Consider the following 21,936-nt stretch of genomic DNA (forward strand, 5'->3'; position numbering starts at 1 on the left):
ACTTTCCAGGAGGGATAGTTTGCTCTAAATGAGTATGATATTTACATGCAGACCAGGAATCAAGCAAAAGGAAGTTATATTGACCAGCTATTGGCCAAAAGCAGTGCTCATACCATAGTTGTAGTTCCCTAATGCCCATTTTCCTACTCTTGCTTGCTGTGACGTAATTATTCCCTACTGACGTTACAAGATCATGTACACAAGAAAGAATCATAAGGGGCAGAGCATCTCCAACTTCTCACAGCACAATAAATAACTTTCTAGCCAATTTACTATCCAGATTAACAGTCAGCATACTTGTATACAAATGTGTTAAGGCACTGATGTGGGTAGCTCTAAACTTCCAGGGTTCTTTTCACATGCATTTCCTCTTCAAAACATGATTGGTTGGAGATGAAAACAAATTCTTTACTGAATGATGGGATAACTGTGTTTATACTGCCTACAAATTTTCAGGCCAATTCTGCAGTTTGTTGCGCATCATCAAATTGACGCTTTGTTTCAAATTTCGTTATTTTATGTCTTCTGCAGCACTGTTATAAGTTACGCAACTAGCCACTGTTTCCTTTGAGATCACTTTAATCTATGTTGTGCACCATTTGATGTGCATAACGTAGTAGGTCACTATCATACACATTGTGTAAATTATACTGGGCATCCCTGAAATCCGAAAACAGTAGTTTTGTCCTCCCTTGAATATTCATATTTTTTATGCATTACACAGTCATATTGCTGGGTACCTATTCGAAACCTGTTCGTAATTGTTTTTTGACTATGCTGCGGATAATGTTCCATGTACACAATTATGTCTAGTACCTGCTCCTTGGACAACAATTGTCCTTTACTTGTTTAACTGAAGACAGGATATGTGGCTCTGTCTGGCAAGAGTGATGAACTACATGGCAATGTTTGCTTTGTTTATCATTGCCATTGCTCTGCTTTGTATCAACACCACTAGCACCGTAGCAGTTTTGTGAGTTACTCATCGACTAAGCAGTTCATCTACACTCTGAAGCCTCATGCTGTGCTCACTGCTTGATACCTTCAGTCCCATACCCTGTTGCCATTAGCAAACAATATTGTTGTTGTATGGTAGACAGTATGTGGGACATTGAATGCTGCAAACATCATTGGCCTTTTGTGAACTCCCACTGAATGGTTTCCTTGTTAGATACAAACTGCTGAATTAAATTTGACGTACCATATGCTGTGACTGGCTGATGCTGAAAGCACCCACAAGCAATGTAAGGATATATTGTTATCATTGTGGCTTGCTATTGAACCTACACCAGAACTGTAAATGAGAATTCATAAATTTATTTAAAATCCCTATTCATTTTTTCTCAAGAGCATTTTCATATAGATTTGATGGCATTTTTATGGAATATTTTATCTCCTTGTTAATTTCAATTATATGGATAATACCATGTTGTACCTGCTGATACACTTTAATATTCTGTGTCGCCAATGGCTGCGTACACGATGTAGAAGAGGGAGTTTAGATTTAATCTCTTGCCGACATACTTACATCAGCTTAGGCATAGTGAGCAAAAGAGAAAGTGTACTGACTCACCAAGCATTAACACAGGTAGTATAGGACAGATGGCGTGCCCATGAACTACGAGCAGCATTGTCACTTGAGACTCAAGATGACATAATTTTGCTTAATCGGATGATGTATGTTGATACTGTCTGCACTTATTTTGTAAATTTGTTTATGGTGTTGTGAGTGAACGTTGAAGAGTTGATAAAGTAGTGTTGCTCATTTATTTCCAGTTTTAGTGAAATACAGTATCTACAGAAAATATTACACAGAAGAAAATCTCCACTAAAGCACTCACAAGGAAAAGCTGTGGCAATAAAGGTAAAATTAGAAGACATTGTGATGTCTGCCAGTGTTTCAATTAGTGAGGAAAAGGCACATAACAGACCAGTACTGGAGTCACCAGTTCAAGAAGCTGGACAATTTAAAATTCAAAATTAAAGATATTTTGGACATTTTGTTCTTGAGTTATTAACTTTTAAAGTTTACAAAATTGTGTGATTTTTGTCATGTTCTGAAATCTTAAAACGACCATATTTCAAAAACTATTTGACTTATGGACCTGACATTTTTAAATTTATTCAGTTTTTATAAGATTTCAAAATCTGTGCTATTTCACCACGTTCGTAAAAATGCTAATTTTTCACAATACAAGAATTTTAAATTCTTGAAATTTCAAAATTGGAATTATTTTTGTTGAAAATATCTATGTCAGTCATACACTATTTGTTAATGAGTGTTCCAAATATCATTATGGTATTCCAATGGGAACTCATATTCTTTATTTTACTGCAATTTGCTTTGCCAACTGTATTGCAACCAAACATGTTGAAAATTATGTGCCACCCACCAAATACTCCATGCGTCACAAACGAATGTGATTATTGTCCTAATACAATGCAAAATGGCTTAATTTCTGCAATTGAAGAGGAAGTGACAGAAAATGTACCTCACAAAGAGTGGATTACCATTGACCACTGCATGTCGTAAACTGTACTCAAATCAATAGAGGAATTTGTGCAAGATTTTGTACACAACTATGAAGGCATGCTGAAAAGTAATGCCTCTGAATTTTTTATGTTAAAAATCTTAAGGCTTTTTATATGAAACGAACATTTCTAACATTCTACATCTTTTTCTTCATGTCTTCATATTTATTTCTCAACATAGTCAATCTGACGATGAATACATCTCTCCCAACAACAGACCAGTTTATTGACATGAATGTTTGACTTTGTTGACAGAGCCAAAACCTCACCTCTGCTTGTCCGGCTTCATCACTATTAAAACCGAGCGAGGTGGCGCAGTGGTTAGCACACTGGACTCGCATTCGGGAGGACGACGGTTCAATCCCGTCTCCGGCCATCCTGATTTAGGTTTTCCGTGATTTCCCTAAATCGCTTCAGGCAAATGCCGGGATGGTTCCTTTGAAAGGGCACGGCCGATTTCCTTCCCCATCCTTCCCTCACCCGAGCTTGCGCTCCGTCTCTAATGACCTCGTTGTCGACGGGACGTTAAACACTAATCTCCTCCTCCTTCATCACTATTAAAGTGAAGTCCTTGAAGGTGTTATTTGAGTTTCTGAAACAGATGAAAATTGGATAGGCCAGGTTGGGACAGCATGGAGGATGATCGATGACAGGGAACCCAAGGGATTGAATTTTTACACATGTCGCAGCACTCGTGTGTGGTCTGGCATTGTCATGCTGAAGGAAAGAGTGCTCCATGACAAATGCTTTAAATTTGAAACTCAATTACAGCACACTGTTTCTAACGCACAGACTTTAATTGCATTACACAACAGTACACTACAATTCGGAGCCATCTAGTGTCAGAGGACTGCAAATATGTAGGCACAAGGAATAAAGAAGTAGAATGTTAATAACGTTTGTTTTATTTAAAGAACTTTATTCTTCTTGTCCACATATGTATTTCTCAACATAATCAACCCCATCCTGAACATATGTCTCTCAGTGAGAGACCAGTATATAAGGGATATATAAAATACAACATAATATATGTAAGAAATTTGGAGGCATTACTTTTCAGCATGCCCTCATAACACATCTAAAATTATATGACTGTTATAAAACAGCAACCTGCTTTTTTCTTTTGACACGAAAAATTCACTACTGCAAAATGAGGGTATTACTATATGTGATTTTGCCTATTATTATTCCTTTGTGCTTCAGAATAAAGCCCAAGGATTAATTTGGAATAATTTCCTGGCCACAGTACATGCATTCACCAAAATTATGAAAAAATGTTCTTACTAGTTATAGTTTTGTTTTTATTTCAGACAGTTTCAAAATAAAATTCAGCCATAAGTTTCTATATGAATGCATGGTGTCCGTCGCTTTGGACATGCCCGATGCAGCTGACATCAGCAATCCCTTCCCTTTCGTTTCCTTTCTCCAACTCCCCCCCTTCCCTGCCCCCACCCCCTCCACCTTCAGTTTACATAAAAGATATTTTTATTATGCTTTGAGAAATTAATTTGTCATCTTCAGAAGCCTATACAATAGGGATATTATACATCTTTAGACCTTGGATGTACATTTATGAGAAGTAAAAGAAGTATATTACAGAAACTTAATTAATATCAGTTTAGATGTCAATATCTTCTTCAGAGAAGCATACTGCCATGATATGTCCAAGAATTAACATACTGTGTGTGAGTACTGTAAACACAGATTGACAATTATCGGTGACTGAATCACATCTGTGTGTATGTCATGATGTTGTGCTAGCAGCAAAGAGCATATATAAATGCATATAAAATGTAACAAATGTATATAAAGAAGTTACATGTAATACCTCTTAAAAAGCATGGCATGTAGTTCCAATATATAAAAGGAATGGGCTGATTTTTCACTTTTCAAAAGAGATTCTATGCAAATTGATCATTCAACATATGAAACAGAAAATCATCTAATTTACAGGAAACCCACAACATCATTCATGCCTCTTCTTCTTACCCCTTTAAGCACAAGTTGGCATTCTTTCATGCTATGATAGACTGTATTGTTGAGGTGCCCTTAACTTCTACTTCTATTGCTACAGAACTCGACTATTTATAGTACATAGCACTCAAAAATGGATATCAAGCAGCCTTGATCAAAAACTTTATAAGAACAAAAGCAACAAGAATTTAAAACCCTCTAGGCTCAATAAAAATGGCCTTACTGTTAAGAAATACACTAAAATCCCATTTCAACGTGACTTTGCTTATTACATAGTTAATTTGTTTAAAATTATGACATCATCATGTTCTTTAGAACCAATAATGAAACCTCCAACTGACAAATATCTCAAATTTGGATTATATAAAATACAATGTAATATACGTCCAAGTTTTTATATACAACAGAGAGGGAGGGTATTTAAGAGCCACTTGCATGAGCAATTGCTCAGCAAAGATAGTGACAATTCATATCAGCCACCTCTTGCAGAACATCTCAAAACATCCACCACCCTTTGGATGCAGCTGACAAGAGCAACAAAATGAACATTTTACAAAAATCTGAACTGTATAAATATTCCCACTCAAATTCAAAAGATTTACTGAATGATCAACTTGCATTAAAAAACAGACAGTATTTTTAAAACATAGCACCACTTGTTGAATGTGGAAACCAACCACTTTCTTTTATATATTGGTACTATGTGCCTCATTCTTTTAAGATGTATTTCTTCATATACCTTAGTTGTACTTTTTATGTGCTTATGCGCTAGCACAAAAACTTGATATTTTCATAGGTGTGATTCAGTTACTGTAAATTTCAATATGTGTCTACAATAATCACAAAAAATATGTACATTTTTTGGACATATCATGGCTCTGTACTTCTATGAAGAAGAGATTGACAACTGCTAACCAACAGTAAGTAAGTCTCTGTAATAAACTTCTTATAATTCATATAAATGTATAGCTAAGGTCTAAGAATGTATAATATCCCTAATTTTGTATGCTTCTGAAGATGACAAATTAATTAGTTGAAACCAGTAACGCATAATAAAAATATAATTGACAGTTGAATTTTATTCTGAAATATACACTACAGTTGCTGAAAATTACATCAATCAATAAAATAATCATCTCAGACAGTTAAATGGACAACACAGTTCTTGTATTCATGTTGTAAAAAAGTTTGCAGACTTCATCACAACATAGGAGAAAACCATCATTACTTCACTTATGACTCAGAAGCACAATATAAGAGTTGGAAAAAATTTTCTAATTTATTTCTTCATTTTGAAGAAGTTAGGCACTTTTATGCAACTTCACACAGAAATGGAGAGTGTGATGGTGTTGGCAGCACAATAAAAAGGTTTGCAGTGAAATCTAGTCTGGAAAATCCTGTGAGTAATTGAATATTATCTCCCTCCCAACTGAGTGGGATATAACAAATAACCCATCAGTCACTTTTTTATATGTGGCAAATGACCAGCAGAAGAAAGAAATTTTTCAAAAAGAGTTTATGAAGCCATATCAGTCACTGGGACTCAGAAGTATCACATATTACTTCCTACGAACAAAGTCAAAATTAAAGCAACATTTGTTTCTGATGTTAAGGATTCTGGTGTTCATTGACTTCAAATGGGTCCAGATGCAAATGGCAAGCCTTTTGAACAGATTACAGAATTTGTTGCTTGCATATATGGCAACAAATGGTTGATGGCCTGTGTGCTATGAAGAGACAAAGAAGGAGAAGGAGAGCTCTTTATTTACGCTCTTTCTTTTTCAATCCAACAATATCAAATAAATTGACTTCCAGAAAATTCATCCTTTGTAAATTAAACTGCACAACTGCTACTGGAAGAAAATAGATACTATCAGAGGAAGAAATGCAAAAAGTATCACAGATTATATTGGAAAATAACATGTTGTTATATCAATAATCTCTTATTACCACTTGAGTGGGCTAGGATCTATTTGTATGACTTAAAAAAGATTGCAATATACAGAGAGTGTCTCTTCAAGGAGTCATCAGGTGCATTTTTTCTCATGTTTCTGCAGATACCTTTTTTTTGCACTGTGCAGCTAGGGTCATCCCAAACAAATAGTGCCCATCATTTCTTTAATGTGGTGCACAGTGTCAACGGAAAGCACTGGTTTGTTTCTCATTAAAAGAAGAAGAAGATTTTTAAAGCAGAATTTTACATGACCATTCAATAGAGCAGTCTCAGATTAGTCTAGTGTGATATTCATTTTTTGATGTATTAACAGGGACAGTAAAACATGAAGAACAACCAGTACTCCAGCAGCGACAGCATTGCCCTGGCCCGTGCTGACTGCTACCACCTAGCATCCAGTACTACGGAGTCACTGCTGGATGGCTGTTTATTCTTCATGTTTTACTATCCCTTTTAATACAGATCAATGAAATGAATATTGGACTAGACTAATTTGGGAGCTACCGAATAGGCAAGTAAAACTCCTGTTTAAAAATAAATTTGTGCTGCCATTAGGTGTCACATGAAAGACATGAGCAGTAACTGTTTAGGCTGACTCCAGCTACACAGCGCAAAAATGAAATTGCAAATATCTGCAGAAAAACTAGAGAAAAGATGCCTGGGGACTCTTAGGAGAGACACCTGGCATAATCTTAGACTCTTATAGTTCTGCAACTAGATCACTATAGCATTTTCCTGTTGAAGATTAGTAGAAAGTTTCTCAAGTTTCTCTCTGTAAGGTACCCACATAACACGTCAAATAGTAAACAACTACACCAACATTTAATTAATAGTATTAATATTAATGTAAATTAAAGGTACAATTAAGTTGAGGATGTGTTATTCAGATATATGGTAAAACATTTTCTCAATTACTATAGGAAGATCAACTCTGAATTTACAGTTAAATGTGTTATTCTAGTAATGTAATAAAAAATAACAATGATTTGACAGTCTTATTTGGTTCTAATTTAAGGTTTCCATTACACCATAGTAAGCCCAAAGTGCTACAGACTAAGCGTCAAATGCTGCATTTTCCAGGACAATAAAATTTATTTTAATTTGTTCCTGCTGGACTACCATCATGAAATATGGCACTCATCTGAACAAACAATTTAATTCTAACATATATTTTCTTTAGAAGTTTAGAAATTAAAAAAAAGAAAGAAATTGTCTTGTGAAAATTGAGCACTATAGTCAAGTAGCCCATATTTTTAATACTTATAATAAGCAATAAAACACTGCAAATTTTAGGGCTGTAAGGCAAATAGTTTTGCAATATTGCTATTTTAAGTTTTCAAAAATTGCACAATTTCGAAAGCTTTACAAATTAATAACTTACAACCAAAATGACAAATAATTTAATTTGGGATTTTTTATAGAAACACCTATGACTATCAACAGACTGAAAATCATCAAAATTTTAGACATCAAGAACCAGCCTATTGGTTGATTTCACATGGAATGAACCAATCTATATAGAGATGAAGAAAGAAAAAAACACATGATCAAGAAACTTGTAAAAAGAGAGGTATGGAACTTAGATAAAGGAGAAAATATGAGGAGTCTGCAATATTTACTTTGGCTATAAATTTTTATTGTCTGTGTCCTAGTGGCCAACAACAGCTTTTATCAATATTTCTTTTTGTTTACATAACATGACAAAGGTGGTATATGGTAAAGTTTATGAACCTTTAGTAGCTCTCAAATTATTTCTTAATTCTTACCCTCTGGTTCTGTGATGCATCTGTTACTGAAGAGGCACAAAACCTTCATCATTATCTTACTGAAATTTGTATTTCATGGATGAAGCCTAATACACTTACAAAAGTTGAACAATATGAACATCATAATGGCATCTCGTATGGGGTGTCTGTAGGTGGGAGTGCAACTTATAGGAGCTACAGCGACAGTGGTGGGCATCTTGAAATCTGCCATTGTGATTTTTTGTGTTATGTGTTTCAAATGGGAAGAGGATCATGTGGCACATCATTTTCAACTGCCTCTGTCTCATGAATACACTGGTGAAACCTGTTTTAAGACATGTTTATTTGCGTAGAAGTGATGTCCTGTTAGGAGGTGATCACTTCTGTTTACTGTTGCGTGTGATACACAATGGTCCTTACACAGCAGGAACACATGAAATTGTGTTAATAAGAGGTGGAAAAAGTACCAGAGTGATTTTTTTCTGATTTCAGTGTCCGATATCCTGAGAGAAATGACATTTCACACATGACAGTATCCAAGTTATTGAACAAATTTTATGCAACAGGTTCTGTGATGGACCAGCCAACAGTCGACAGTCAATAACAGCCACTGATGAGGAGACTGCAACGGAAATTTATGAAAAGTCCACATTACAGTATGTGCTGGTTCTCCTATCAGTCAGCATTCAATCCTGCATGTTGCACACACACCAATAGCATCCAAACAAGTTACATTTGCAACATCAGCTCTCAGAGGATGACCCTGATGAGTGGGTGCAGTTTGCAGAATGGGCTCTGAATCAGTGTAAGAAGAGACCAGACTTCATATGACACGTGTTGTTTAGTGATAAAGCTAATTTTTATGTGCAGGGAGAACTAAACAAATAGAATCATCATTATTGGTCAGACACAAACCCCTCGTGGGTGGATTCCTGTCAAGGTGCTGGTGGTGAAAAAGTGACGATTTGGTGTGGGATTTTGGACACAAGAACAATGGGATCATTGTTGATTGATGGAACTTTCAGTTGCGAAAGATATCATAACATGCCCTTTGATTATGTGCTTCCAATGCTGTTGAATCTGCAAGGTGATTTCCCAACCTTCTTCGAAGATGGTGCACCTCCCCACTATGCTACTGAAGTCAGACAGTTTCTGGATGAACAGTCTGGATGTCACTGGATAGGTAGGGAGGTCCTATTGAATGGCCATCATGGTCCCCTGATTTTACACTTCCTGACTTTTATCTGTGAGGACATTTGAAATCAACTGTGTACGAGGTAAAAATCAACAATGTAGCCCATTTTTGTCAGCATACTGAGGAGGTGTGTGCCTCTGCTGACCCACAGATGCTGTGACGTGTGCAACAGGACTGGCAAAAAATACTCTGATTGTGTGTCCAGCACAATGGAGGTCATATTGAGCATACGTTGTAATGCAGATTCTGACAAGTGTCCTAAACTTTAACAACTCATAACTCTTACACAAGTACAGATATCTTAAAACAGATTTCACATGTGTATTCCTGAGAAAGAGGTAATTCAAAATGATGTGCCACATGACCCTCTTCCCATTTGAAACACATAATCCAAATCCAAGATAGCACATTTTAAGATGGCCGCCACTGTTCCCATAGCTCCTATAAGTTGCGCCCCCATCAACAGACATCTCATACCAGACACCATTATGATTCCTCACACTGCCTGACTTTTAGAGTGGGTATCCAGGCTTCTGCCTCACCCTGTAGTTTTGTTGAGCTCAACATGGCTCGAATCACTAAGGCCCATGTGTGGAGTTGCCAGTTGTTTAGTTTTATGATATGGAGTATGAATGAAAATTATGAAGTATACACAACTTGCTGCAAATGAACTGTGTCTTCCCATACTAACAATAAATAGTACAGTGATTCTGATTATGAAACAGTAATACAAAATAAACAGTACAGAATGGAGAGAGCAATAGCTGAGTCAAAATATAGATAAGACAATCAAATTAGGTAGAAGTAATATTAGAGAAGATTGCCTCACCTTTGGAGATGATCTGGCAGTTTTAACTAGAGATATTACCGCTGCTCAAAAACAAACTGAAATTCTTAAAGAAGTTGCAGAGAAAGTAGGGCTACAAATATCATTCGACAAAATGGAATGTATGACTTGTAACAAACAAGCACCAAAGTTTTTGAACACAAAATATGGGGAAATAAAAAGGTTTTCTCAATTTAAATACTTGGGGGAAATCATACAAGAAAACAGTCTGAAGAAGCTGCAAACAAAGATCGCTGTCAAAAAATAGCAACTGCATTCAGATTAACGCAAAAATTCATAATAAAAAATCACTTTCTAAATTCAGTAAACTTAGGCATTACAGCACTGTAATCAAATGTGAATGTCTTTGTGAAGCAGAAACTTTAATTTTAAATAGAAAGAGGAAAACTGAAGAAATTCAAAAGCAAGAAAGAAAGATTATTAGGAAAATATTAGGACCCAAAATTGATGGAGGAACTTATAAGCTGAGAAGTAATAAGGAAATAGAAGACTTACTCAGACATACATGGTGATTTGAGAAAATGAAGACTTAAATTTTATCGGCACATTAAAAGAATGGCATCCACTAGGTTGACAAAACAAACAGCAGAATTCTACGAGAACAGAAGTAAGGCCAAAACTGGGCCAATTAAATGGATCACTGTGATTAAGGATGATCTTAAAGTAGCCAGTATAATGTGGACAGACACTACAAATAAAAAAAACATTCAGACAAAAGATATTTGTTTTGGTAGACAAAAGATATTTGCTTTGGTAAGTTGGTCAGAGGGAAATTAGAAAACGGGCTGGAGCACCATGGTCTGATGAAAGAAAGAGACTTCAGTCTGGAAGGATGAAACAAATATGGACACATAGGAAGGCCAACCATCAAAAGTGATGTTCATGGATTGTACCTTGCGTGGTTCTATTGGGCCCATATGTGAATAACAATAATGACAATAATAAACAGTGGGAATCGATACAACTCTTATACACTTATATTCAATATATCAGGTGACAATAGTTGTATTTAATGATGTCTGAAAATTTAACTGAGGAAACTGGAGAAGTGCTGAACAATTCAGCTGTTTCCAAAATGAATTTTCACCCTACACCAGAGTGTGAGGTGATATCTAACTTTCTGGCACATTAAAACTATATGCTGGACTGACAAACAAGCCTGGGACCTTTGCCTTTCATGGGAAAGTGCTCTACCAACAGAGCTACTCAAGCACAACTCATGACCCATCATCACAGCTTTACTTCTGTCAGTACCTCATCACCTAGCTTCCAAATTTCTCAGAACTTGGGGGAGGGGGGTGGGGGGGTGGGCTAGCACTCCTGAAAGAAATGATATTGCAGAGACATGGCTTAGCCAAAACATGGGGGATTGTTTCCTGAATGAACTTTCACTCTGCAGTGGAGTGTGTGCTGATATGAAGCTTCATGGCATATTAAAACTGTATGCTGGAATGAGACTTTAAGTTGGGACCTTTGTCTTTCACAGGCAAGTGCTCTACCAACTAAGCTACCCAACCATGACTTATGACCCATCTTCACAGCTTTACTTCATATCAGCACACACTCCACTGCAAAGTGAAGATTCATTCTGGAAACAATCTTCAGACTGTGGCTAAGCCATGTCTCTGCAATATCCTTTCTTCCAGGAATGCTAGTCCTGCAAGTTTCACAGGAGAACTTCTGGGAAGTTTGAAAAGTAGGTTGGCAGAAGTAAAACTGTGAGGACAGGCCATGAGTCATGCTTGGGGCAGCTCAGTTGATACAGCACATGCACGCGAAATGCAAAAGTCCTGAGTTCGAGCCTCAGTCCAGCACACAGTTTTAAACTGCCAGGAAGTTTCAATTCAGCTAGTTGCATTTCTCTGTGTCTGAACCTTAACATGACATGAAGAGTATTTGAGTAGCAATTTACTTATAATTGCCCTGGAATCAGTATTTCGTAATGCCTACCAAATCATAGTTTAGAGGACACTGCAATACAACATGATGTGGTGTGCCATCTCTCCACACTCACTCTGTCTGATTGTCTTTTGCAACATATATGCAGCTACAGAGTGAATGGTCCATGACCCATTATGAAATCAATAATGCCTCTACTTAGGTTCATAAACTGTAGTTTATTTGTTCTGTGACTGTTAGGTAACAGCTCCCTTTACCAAATACCGGTTTTCCATGACTTTGATTGAAAATCATTTGTTATCTGTTTGTGGATATCCATGAAAATTTTTCCAAGTGTGTGTGTGTGTGTGTGTGTGTGTTTGTGTGGATATAAATGAGCTTACAGTTTCAAGACATGTCATGCCATATGCCATAAGAACTAAATTTTATAGCTGACACTGAATTCTTATTATATTCCTGAGAATTATTGTTATCTGCTCATTATACGAACAAAAACCTTGTATTCCAGATTATGAGGGAGGGGAGGGGGGGGGGGGGGTGGAGTACCAAGTGCCCTTCTTGCTTTAGTACATGTTATAGTTCAGAGAGTATTCTGGAATATCTGCTGTGGAGACATAAATCAACATTAGCATCACAGACTGTTTATTTCATTTTTAGACAAGGATTTTGAGTAGTCACTATTATAAATAGCATATTGGTTACCAATATATTTTGTAATAAGTAAGCGAAGCTGCAGTGGCATCAGTATGCTATTTTACATAGTAGGAGTCTTTAACTTCCATGTGATATATTTTTAACAATTCAGTTATGAACAAATGATTAATAGTAGAAATTTCACAAATTATTTGAATTGAATAGTTGAAACTGAAAGAGAACATCTTGCATAATGGTCCCCACCACAAGTCTTAATCAAACTTATGAGTTTCAGTCATAAGCATCTTTGCAACAAACCAGGGATTCAATACAAATGATCAAAAAAATTACATACCCAGCTGCATTGCTGTTAGTTACACATTCTAACTTTTATGTTACTGTGAAGCACACAAATCAGCAATAACATGCAAAATAACAGGAACTGCAATATTTTTTCTTTTTTTGCTAAATATCAGACATGCAATCATTGCAGATCAAAGGAACATATGAAAATTGACAAGGCTTTTGATAAAATAATTGGTCTCAATCTTCATTTCAAACAAAACAATATTGAAGTACCTCCCAGTGGTTGCTGTTACAGTGTAGCCTCCTTCATGAGTAGCTGCAGTAGGCCCTATGGTTTGATGAATGAACATTATATAAGTTCAGCAAGAACAAGACAAATTTCAACTGACATATTTCTGTACAAAACCCAACAATCAGACTATTCTAGACTGTACAAAACAAATTTAGGTTGCAGATGGTCAGTTGAAAATCCATTTACAATGAATAGCTACATGCAGCCCAAAGCATAAGTGCAATGATTTTATGTAGAGCTGTGGTGCTGGTTTATAACCCTGTTTAACGTTTGTGAATATGAACACAGATAATTACATACACAACATACAAGTTACTATATTGGTGACAGTGGAAAAAATGTTATTAACTCTTTGTCAACAGCAGTACAGCTCACAACAAAATGAAATCATAATTTCATTTTACAATATAGTATTAAGCAAAATGAAATGGGTTGGGGGGGAGGGGGGGTTGTCCATTAGTATAATGTAAAACAATGATGTACAATGCAAGGAATAATTATGCTTACCTAAACAAGCTTAGTTTTCGCCATTCTGTCTGCCATATAACAAATACCAACTATTATGTTCTAAATACATTTACAACACTGAAAAATCATATGATTAATAAATTTTCTGGGAGGCTGGAAACCCTGAGCACCTTGTTATGAGGCTTGACTAATTACACTCATAAGAAACTTCCTGGCAGAGTAAAATAGTGTGCCGCACTGGGACTCGAGCTCAGGACCTTTGCCTTTCGCGGGCAAGTGGTAGAGGAGTTAACCTGCAAAAGGCAAAGGTCCTAGGTTCGAGTTTTGGTCCGGCACACAGTTTTCATCTACCAGGAAGTTTCGTATCAGCGCACACTCTGCTGCAGAGTGAAAATTTCATTCTGGATATACTCATAAGTATTGAATTATAAATAGCAAATTCATTAAGAAATGGTAAGTTCAGGATGGAATAATAACAATATTATGTAAAGGATAGACTGGTGCTCGCCACAGGAGGCACTGAGTCACAAACAGGCACAATGGAAAGACTGTTAAACATTTTCAAACTGTGAAAAGGACAGATTGGAACTCATCACAGGAAGCAATGAGACACAAACAAGCACAATGAAAAGACTCCTAAACATTTAAGCTTTCAGACAAAAATGTCTTTCTTCAGAAATAGAAAACACCCATGTACACATGACCACTTTGGTCAGAATGTGACTGCTTTTGATGTGAGCAGCAATCTCAGGTAGGCAGTGAGGTAATGATATGTGGGGGAGATGATGTGCTGGCTGTGAGAACATGCAGGGATGTGTTGGGTACAGGATAGGGCTGCTAGGTGCAGAGTTGGAAGGGAGAAGTGGTGGAGCAAAAAATACAGGGGTAGAGGAGGTGGATAGAGAAGGGAAAAAGACTGTACATGTATTGGAGGAATAGAATGCATATATGGTGCTGGAGAGTGTGCAGGGAAGGGGACAGGTTAGTGAAGGACAGGGACTAGCAAAGACCAAGGCTAGGTGGTTTGCAGAAATGAATGTTATAGGGAGAGTTTCTATCTCTGTGGTTTATAAAAGCTGATCTTACTAGGAAGGATCCAGATGGCACTGACTGTGAAGCAGTCGTTCAAGTGAAGCATACTGTGTTGGGCAGCATGTTCAGCAGTTGGATGTTCCAGATGTCTCTTGGTCACAGTTTGGCAGTAGCTATTCATGTGGACAAACAGCTTATCAGTTGACACGCCCATATAGAGAGTGCCATAGTGATTGCATCTCAGTTTGTAGATCACATGACAGCTTTCACAGGCAGCCCTGCCTTTGATGGGATAGGACGTGCTTGTGACAGGGCTGGAATAGGTGGTAGTGGGAAGATGAGTCAGGTCTTGTATCTTGGTCTACGGCGGGGATATAGGCCATGGGGCAACAGGTTGGGAGCAGGGGTGGAGTAGGGATGGACAAGGATGGTGTGTAGGTTTGGTGCGTGGTGTAGTTGCACTGTGGGAGCAGTGGGGAGGATAGTGGGTAGGATATTCTTCATTTCAAGATATGACAAGAAGTAGTCGAAAACCCAGCAGAGAACGTGATTCAGTTGCTCCAAATGTGAGGCATAGTGATTCACAAGAGGAGTGCTCCTCTGTGGTCAATCAGTGGACATGTGGGAGGTGGTTGGTGAATGGAGAGACAAGGCATGAGAGATTTGTTTCAGAACAAGGTTGGGAAGGTAATTTCAGTCTGTTTAGGCCTTAGTGAGACCCTTGGCACATTTAGAGAGGGACTGCTCATCACTACAGATGCAGTGGCCACAGTTGGCTAGGCTATATGGAAGGGACTTCTTGATATGGAATGGGTGGCAGCTGTTGGAGATACTGCTGGTGGTTGGTAGCTTTGATGTGAACAGAAGTACTGATGCAACCATCCTTAAGATGGCGGTCAACACCAAGGAAGGTGGCTTGTTGGGTTGAGGAGGACCAGGTGAAGTGAATGGGGGAGAAGATGTTGAGGTTTTGGAGGAATGTGGATAGGGTGATCTCACCCTCAGTCCAGATCAATGAATCTGTACCAAGTAAGGGGTCTGGGATTCTGGGTTCTAGGAAGAATTCCTCTAAATGGTCCATGAATAGTTTGGCAAAGGATTGTGCCATGTGTGTGCCATTTCTGTGCTATGGATCTGTTTGTAGGTGATATCTACAAAGGAGAAGTTATTGTTAAGAGAGGATGTAGTTGGTCATGGTGACCAGAAAGGAGGTTGTAGCTTTGGAGCCAGTCTGGCATTTGGAAGTGTACTGTTCAATAGCAGCAAGGCCATGGGCATTGGGATGGTAGTGTAGGAGGCAGTGGCATTGACAGTGGTGACCAGGATGCCAGGTGATAAAGAAAAAAGAACTATGGACAGTCTGCAGAGGAAATGTTTGGTGTCTTTGATATAGCAGGGTAAGTTATGGGTAATAGGTTGAAGGTGTTAGTCCACAAGAATAGAGATTCTCTCTGTGGTGGCACAGTAACTGGTCGCAATGGAGCTCCCTGGGTAGTTGGGTTAATGAACTTCATGGAAGGTAAGTGTGGGTGAGTGGTGCGGGTGAGAAGAGAGGCAGACTCAGGGAAGATATTCTGGGATGGGACAAAGGGTTTGAGGAGGACAGGAAATAATGCTGGATTTCTACCCTGCTACCCCTCCCCCTCCCTGCCCCATGCCTCCTCCTTATCCCCACCATTCACCCCAGACTGTTGCTCTGGTCAGATACAGTCACAGTCCACAGTTGGAGCACAGCAGCCAGAGACAGTGGCCACATATGTGTGGGTTGTGCTTGTATGAATGTATGTGTGTTTCTCTATTTCCGAAGAAGAACTTATTTGTCCAAAGGTTTTGATTTGATTTGATTTGGCAAAGGATGGTGCCATGTGTGTGCCATGGACCTGTTTGCAGGTGATATCCACAAAAGAGAAGTTATTGTTAAATGAGAATGTAGTTAGTCATGGTGACCAGAAAGGAGGTTGTAGGTCTGGAGCCAGCATTGGGCAGTCTTTTCATTGTGCATGTCTGCAACTCAATGCTTCCTCTATGGGGTGAGCAGCAATCCATCCTTTTCATAATGCAATTGTAACTTCATTAAGAGATGAAGCATTTAAGGACTGAAAAGTTGACAGTGTCAGGTGACTGCCCTTGTACTGGATATTAGTGTGGTAGTAGAGTGCAGGATAGGAAAGGCACATGAATTAATGGATATGACCACAGTCTTTTTATGGATGCCCATTGCAATGCCCTCTTTATTTTCAAGAGTGTGCAGGCATTGGGCTCTTTGGAAATCACCATGTAAAGAGCGTAACACTGCCAACACAAAGGTTTGCTGTCATAGGCAACAAATAGACCACAGCAGTCACTTCAACAACTGTGGATTGTAAAAGCAAGTAGATGGGTCAGAATACAATAAATCAGCAGTTCAATTCTTCACTGACACATTTCCATGAACAACCAAACATCACAATCATTAGCCAGTCACTCAAGCGATTCAACTATTTATCCAAAAACCAATTACATAAACACGTAGTTTCATTTCATCTCTGCTGTAAAGGTACTTTGATCTCTCTTCATTTTGGTGTCTTTTTCTTAATGGAACACATTAATTAGGGTGGACACTGATAACATTAACAATATTTAGTGCTACTTATTATTTCTAGAACATCTGTACAGTAATCAAAATTATATTTTTGACAAATCTACACGCAGAATAAAGATCTTTTGTGCAGACAGATGGCTTTGTGCAGACAGATGGCACAAGTGAAAAATTTTTAGTAGCCTGTGTTTTAACTGCCTCCTCTGTAATTGCAATGATAATTCTGTTAACTGATAAAAATATAAAAATAAGTGCACTAATGTAAATTTATTTTTATTTTAATCTCACTTTCTGAAGCAAAAAAGATTATTGCACTCTTAAACAATGGAAAGTCCAGGATGGAATAACAACAACATGTAAAGCATAGATTGCCACTAACCACATAGATGATGCACTGAGTTGCAGACACGAACAATGAAAAGAATACTAGAAATAAGTTTTCAGACAAATCACTTCCACAGAAGTAGAATCTACACATATCCATGCAACAACAGCTCTTACATACCCGGCTACTGTCTTTGATTTATATACAATTTTGGAGACAAAAAGCTTATGTATTTCTGGTGTTCTCTTCATTGTGCCAGTCTGTGACTCAGTGCCTCCTCAATGTGGTGAGTGGCAATCTGTCCTTTCCATATTACTATTTCCCATTCAGTAAATGCAATATTTAATAGACGTATTTAAGACATCAAAAACATGAAATTTGAAATATCAAATGTGTGCCGATACTGATAAAATGAGTGAAAAATAATACAAAAGATGTTGCTGACATATCATGCATATGTTCTGTGGATTATTAACAACCTAACATTTAAAGCATCTGCCTGACTTGCCTGTGAAAACAATTGTATTTCATTATTCTTATCATCATCTTTTTTGAGAGTATGGAAAGACACTGGGTTCTGTGTCCATTTATTTTTCATTGTTATCTCTTCTGTCTGAGTTTCTTCAGTTAAATTGTCTTCATTAGTTTGAACATATGCCTGTGAAAATAGCACATAATCAGTAGTTCAAGTTTTTGCAAAAACTCATAAAACAAAAACTTCAGATAAGAGTTAAGTCATGTAAAGACTCATTAAACATATGTAGTCACTGAACTACACATGAAGGTACAGTAAACAGCAATATAAAAGAATTTGTGTAAAAGAACCTTTAATCTTGGAAGACAGAGATTTTACAAAATATTCATGTTTTCCTGTTTTGCGATTGCACATGTAAATTTTTTTTTTTTTTTTTTTTTTTTTTTATGTCAATGTGATTCAAATGTAATGTAATTTGTTACTTTATGTTCATAAACTTTTAAATGAATGGTGTTTCACAGATCAGAAATTGAATTAAAACTAATCTCCTGAGAAAAATTGCATTATAACACACACACCCACACACACACACCCACATGCACACACACACACACACACACACACACACACACACACAAACACCTATGCACTTACTAGTTTACAAAGTTAATATGTTATAATTTCAATATCTGTCTTTTAAGAAGTATACATGTATCATAAATCAGTTGGAAGTCTAATAATACCATTTTTTTAAAACATTTTTACTCCTTTCCTGATATTGACAAAACTTTCATCATTTGAAAGAAAACAAAATTATTTGTCAAACATTATTAACTTCATTTATGGGTAACACATTTTACTGTGAAATGTTTATTTCTGTTTTTCATCTCACAAATTAGAAATTTTGCTGAAGCAATTTTGAGAGTCATATGGCGTACAACAGCAGCTTATCCCTTTCTATGCAATTTTTACTGCATCTTCAGTCAAATTTGTCTTCTTTGCTGCTTAGGGCAGTCTTTCAGGAAATTAAGTGATTTGGGCCTGTTTGCACTTGTAAATCCAGAGGTTGGGTACACCTTCCAACTTACGAGGAGAACATGGCAAGTGCTATAACCTAGATTCTGCGAACCATTGCTTAGTAGAAGAGAGGTCAAAACAAGTGAACATGTGTCTTGGCTTACCTGTAGACATTTGATAGTTTCTGAGGAAATGGCAGATAAAGTTTTCAAGGTGCTTTATGTGTCTTTCAGCAAATAAGTAGCTCAACCAAAAAGTGGCACAGTGGCTATTGTCACGTCTCCACACTTTTAAGTTTCATGTTCAAAGCTTGATGTTGTTTCTTATTTTTCCAGCGCTCCTTCATCTTCTCCTCATGTTATCTTCTCTTTTCTTTTGCCCATGTTTTTCCCAATTTCTTATTTCTTCTGCACTGAAAAGCTTCTAAATTTAGTATTTTTTTCTTAAAAAGTTTTCTGCCTGTTATTTATTATTCTTTGATGTTATTTTTTTCTAGTTCTTTCCTTATTTCTGTAAACCATGCTACTGTCAATTTATTCTTCCAGAAATACAGGAAGATTTTTTTCATTAGCCGTTTCTCATTAATTCAGTAGATGTGACCAAAAAGATTAATCTTCCTTACATTTTTGTAGGTCTTCTAGTTACATTTCATTTTCCAGCCATCTTTAGTTTATTGCACCCACTATTTTTCCAGTAATCCATCATTCAAATACCTCTGTTTTGTTCAGCTTCTAGCCCAGTGTTAGGCATTTATATCCATACAACCTTTCTGGTTTTATCACTGTGGTGTGTCTTAGTTTTGTTTATCTAGCTGTGCATTTCTTCTTGTAAATATTGTTTGTCAAACCATATTCTCTCTCCATTTTGTTAACATTGACATCTACTGCATTTTTCCAGTCCATTCTGTTGTATAGTTTCTTTACTTACTCATTCTATTTTACCTATTTGTGTTTCTAAGAATTTCGGTGCATTTTTTGTATTTGTAATTAATTTTGTTTTTTTTTCAGCTGAAATTTTGAGAGCAGTTCTATTTGCTGTTTCTTCCAGAAGATTTATTTAACAATTGGGAATTCATATCAATGTATAGCTGCTTATTTTATAATTCACCATGTATCAATATTTCACTCTTGCAAGATTGTACTTTTATGTATCTTTAATTGTGATGGTATAAGTCATGTTTTTACATGCACACTGGAAAACTGGCTCTTCACACCATATTATATAACCACCGGCATCCTCTGGCCACTTCAAAGATAATGTAAGCAGCTTGCATAATAAAGAGACCCACTACCAGCTCCCATGACACACCACAGATCGCATTGTGCAAACTGGGATGCCTTTATGATGATCTTAGATGATCATTTCACTTATGTTTATGTCAGTGGCTGCTTAGACATAAGGTAGCAAAGTTTGAAACCTGTGGTTTGATCATCTATTTTCCACAACCATATCAACTGGGTCATGTCAACTGCCAGTACATTAGCATATTACACAAACACTATTGCATTTACTTTGACAAAATTGGCTTATATAACCAAAGGTTATATTTTGACAATGACTTGGATTCTACTCACATCTAACGATTTGTATGTAAGTAAGAGAACAAATCAATTGGCTCATACATTGATTTAACTGTTTGCTCCGATATTTTTCGATGCTTTCTCAGATACTTGTACTTTTATTGTGCTTTAATCTGTTGCAGTTGCAACACTTGATAATGGCCTAAGGCCAAAATCTAAATTGTGAAACAAAACCTGTTGTACAGCCAAATGGCTGTTATATCCTTCAGAAAGTTTTATATGACTGTGTCTCCATACAAAAGTAAAATCATTAATTTATTTGAATAACTGTGTCTGTCAGATGTTTTGAAAGTATTACAAAATCTTCTGCAAAAGCCAGTCAGTTTATGTTCATTCCATTTGTTTTCCTTGCTAAAATCATTGGTTCAATTTTGTGATTTTTTTTTTAGCTACAGATTTCAGATACGTATTATTTTTTCCAGAAATAGTTAAACAGTAAAGATGATAAACCACTCCCTTGTCCAACACATTTTTATTTCAAATGGCTAAGATATTTCTCTCATAACTTTAACTTCACATATTGTATGTTAGATTTTCACAAACAATGTTTGCTAATTTTGCTTCAACATCAAATTTTCTAATGATTTTATATATCATTTCCATGCCTACCAAATCAAATGCTTTCTTGAAATCAATAAATGATACTATTGAAAGTTTGCTGCTTAACACTCTGTGAAAAATTACTGATTTTAATTTAAATATCTGTTCTGTACAAGATCTTCCCTTTTGAAAAACACCATGATGTTGTTTGTCTAAAGTTTCTACAACTCTGTCCAAGAGAATTTTTGATAGTATTTTGTGTGGCACTGGAAGAAATTAATCTCCTTTGTAATTGCTGACATTTTCTTTGTCTCCCTTTTTATGTAGCAGCTGAATTAGTGCTGTTTTATACTCTTCTGGAATCATGTCCACAAAAAACTGCTGTGGATCATTTATAATTTTTGGTTTTGACCATTTCAACAATTCCACTGGAATGGAGTCTTCACCACTTGCTTTGTTGTCTATGAGTGGTTTGATGGCTTCATGAATTTCTTACTCTGCTGGTAAGAAATCTTCTTACAGATTTTGTGATATTGCTGGAAAC

The 21,936-nt window shown here is 36.7% G+C and overlaps 1 protein-coding gene across 2 annotated transcripts in view; it reads right to left on the reverse strand.

Annotated features, from left to right (window-relative positions):
- The window catches only part of LOC124788213 (cytoplasmic dynein 2 intermediate chain 1), a 176,430-nt gene that overhangs the window by 108,587 nt on the left and 45,907 nt on the right, over window positions 1–21,936 (reverse strand). For both annotated transcript variants that reach the window (XM_047255396.1, XM_047255404.1), the window contains exon 9: window positions 18,289–18,438. In XM_047255396.1, coding sequence (XP_047111352.1) covers window positions 18,289–18,438 — 150 coding nt within the window. The remainder of the gene's footprint in view (window positions 1–18,288; window positions 18,439–21,936) is intronic.

The sequence above is a fragment of the Schistocerca piceifrons genome, chromosome 1 (genome assembly GCF_021461385.2).
Source record: "Schistocerca piceifrons isolate TAMUIC-IGC-003096 chromosome 1, iqSchPice1.1, whole genome shotgun sequence".
Lineage (NCBI taxonomy): Eukaryota > Metazoa > Arthropoda > Insecta > Orthoptera > Acrididae > Schistocerca > Schistocerca piceifrons.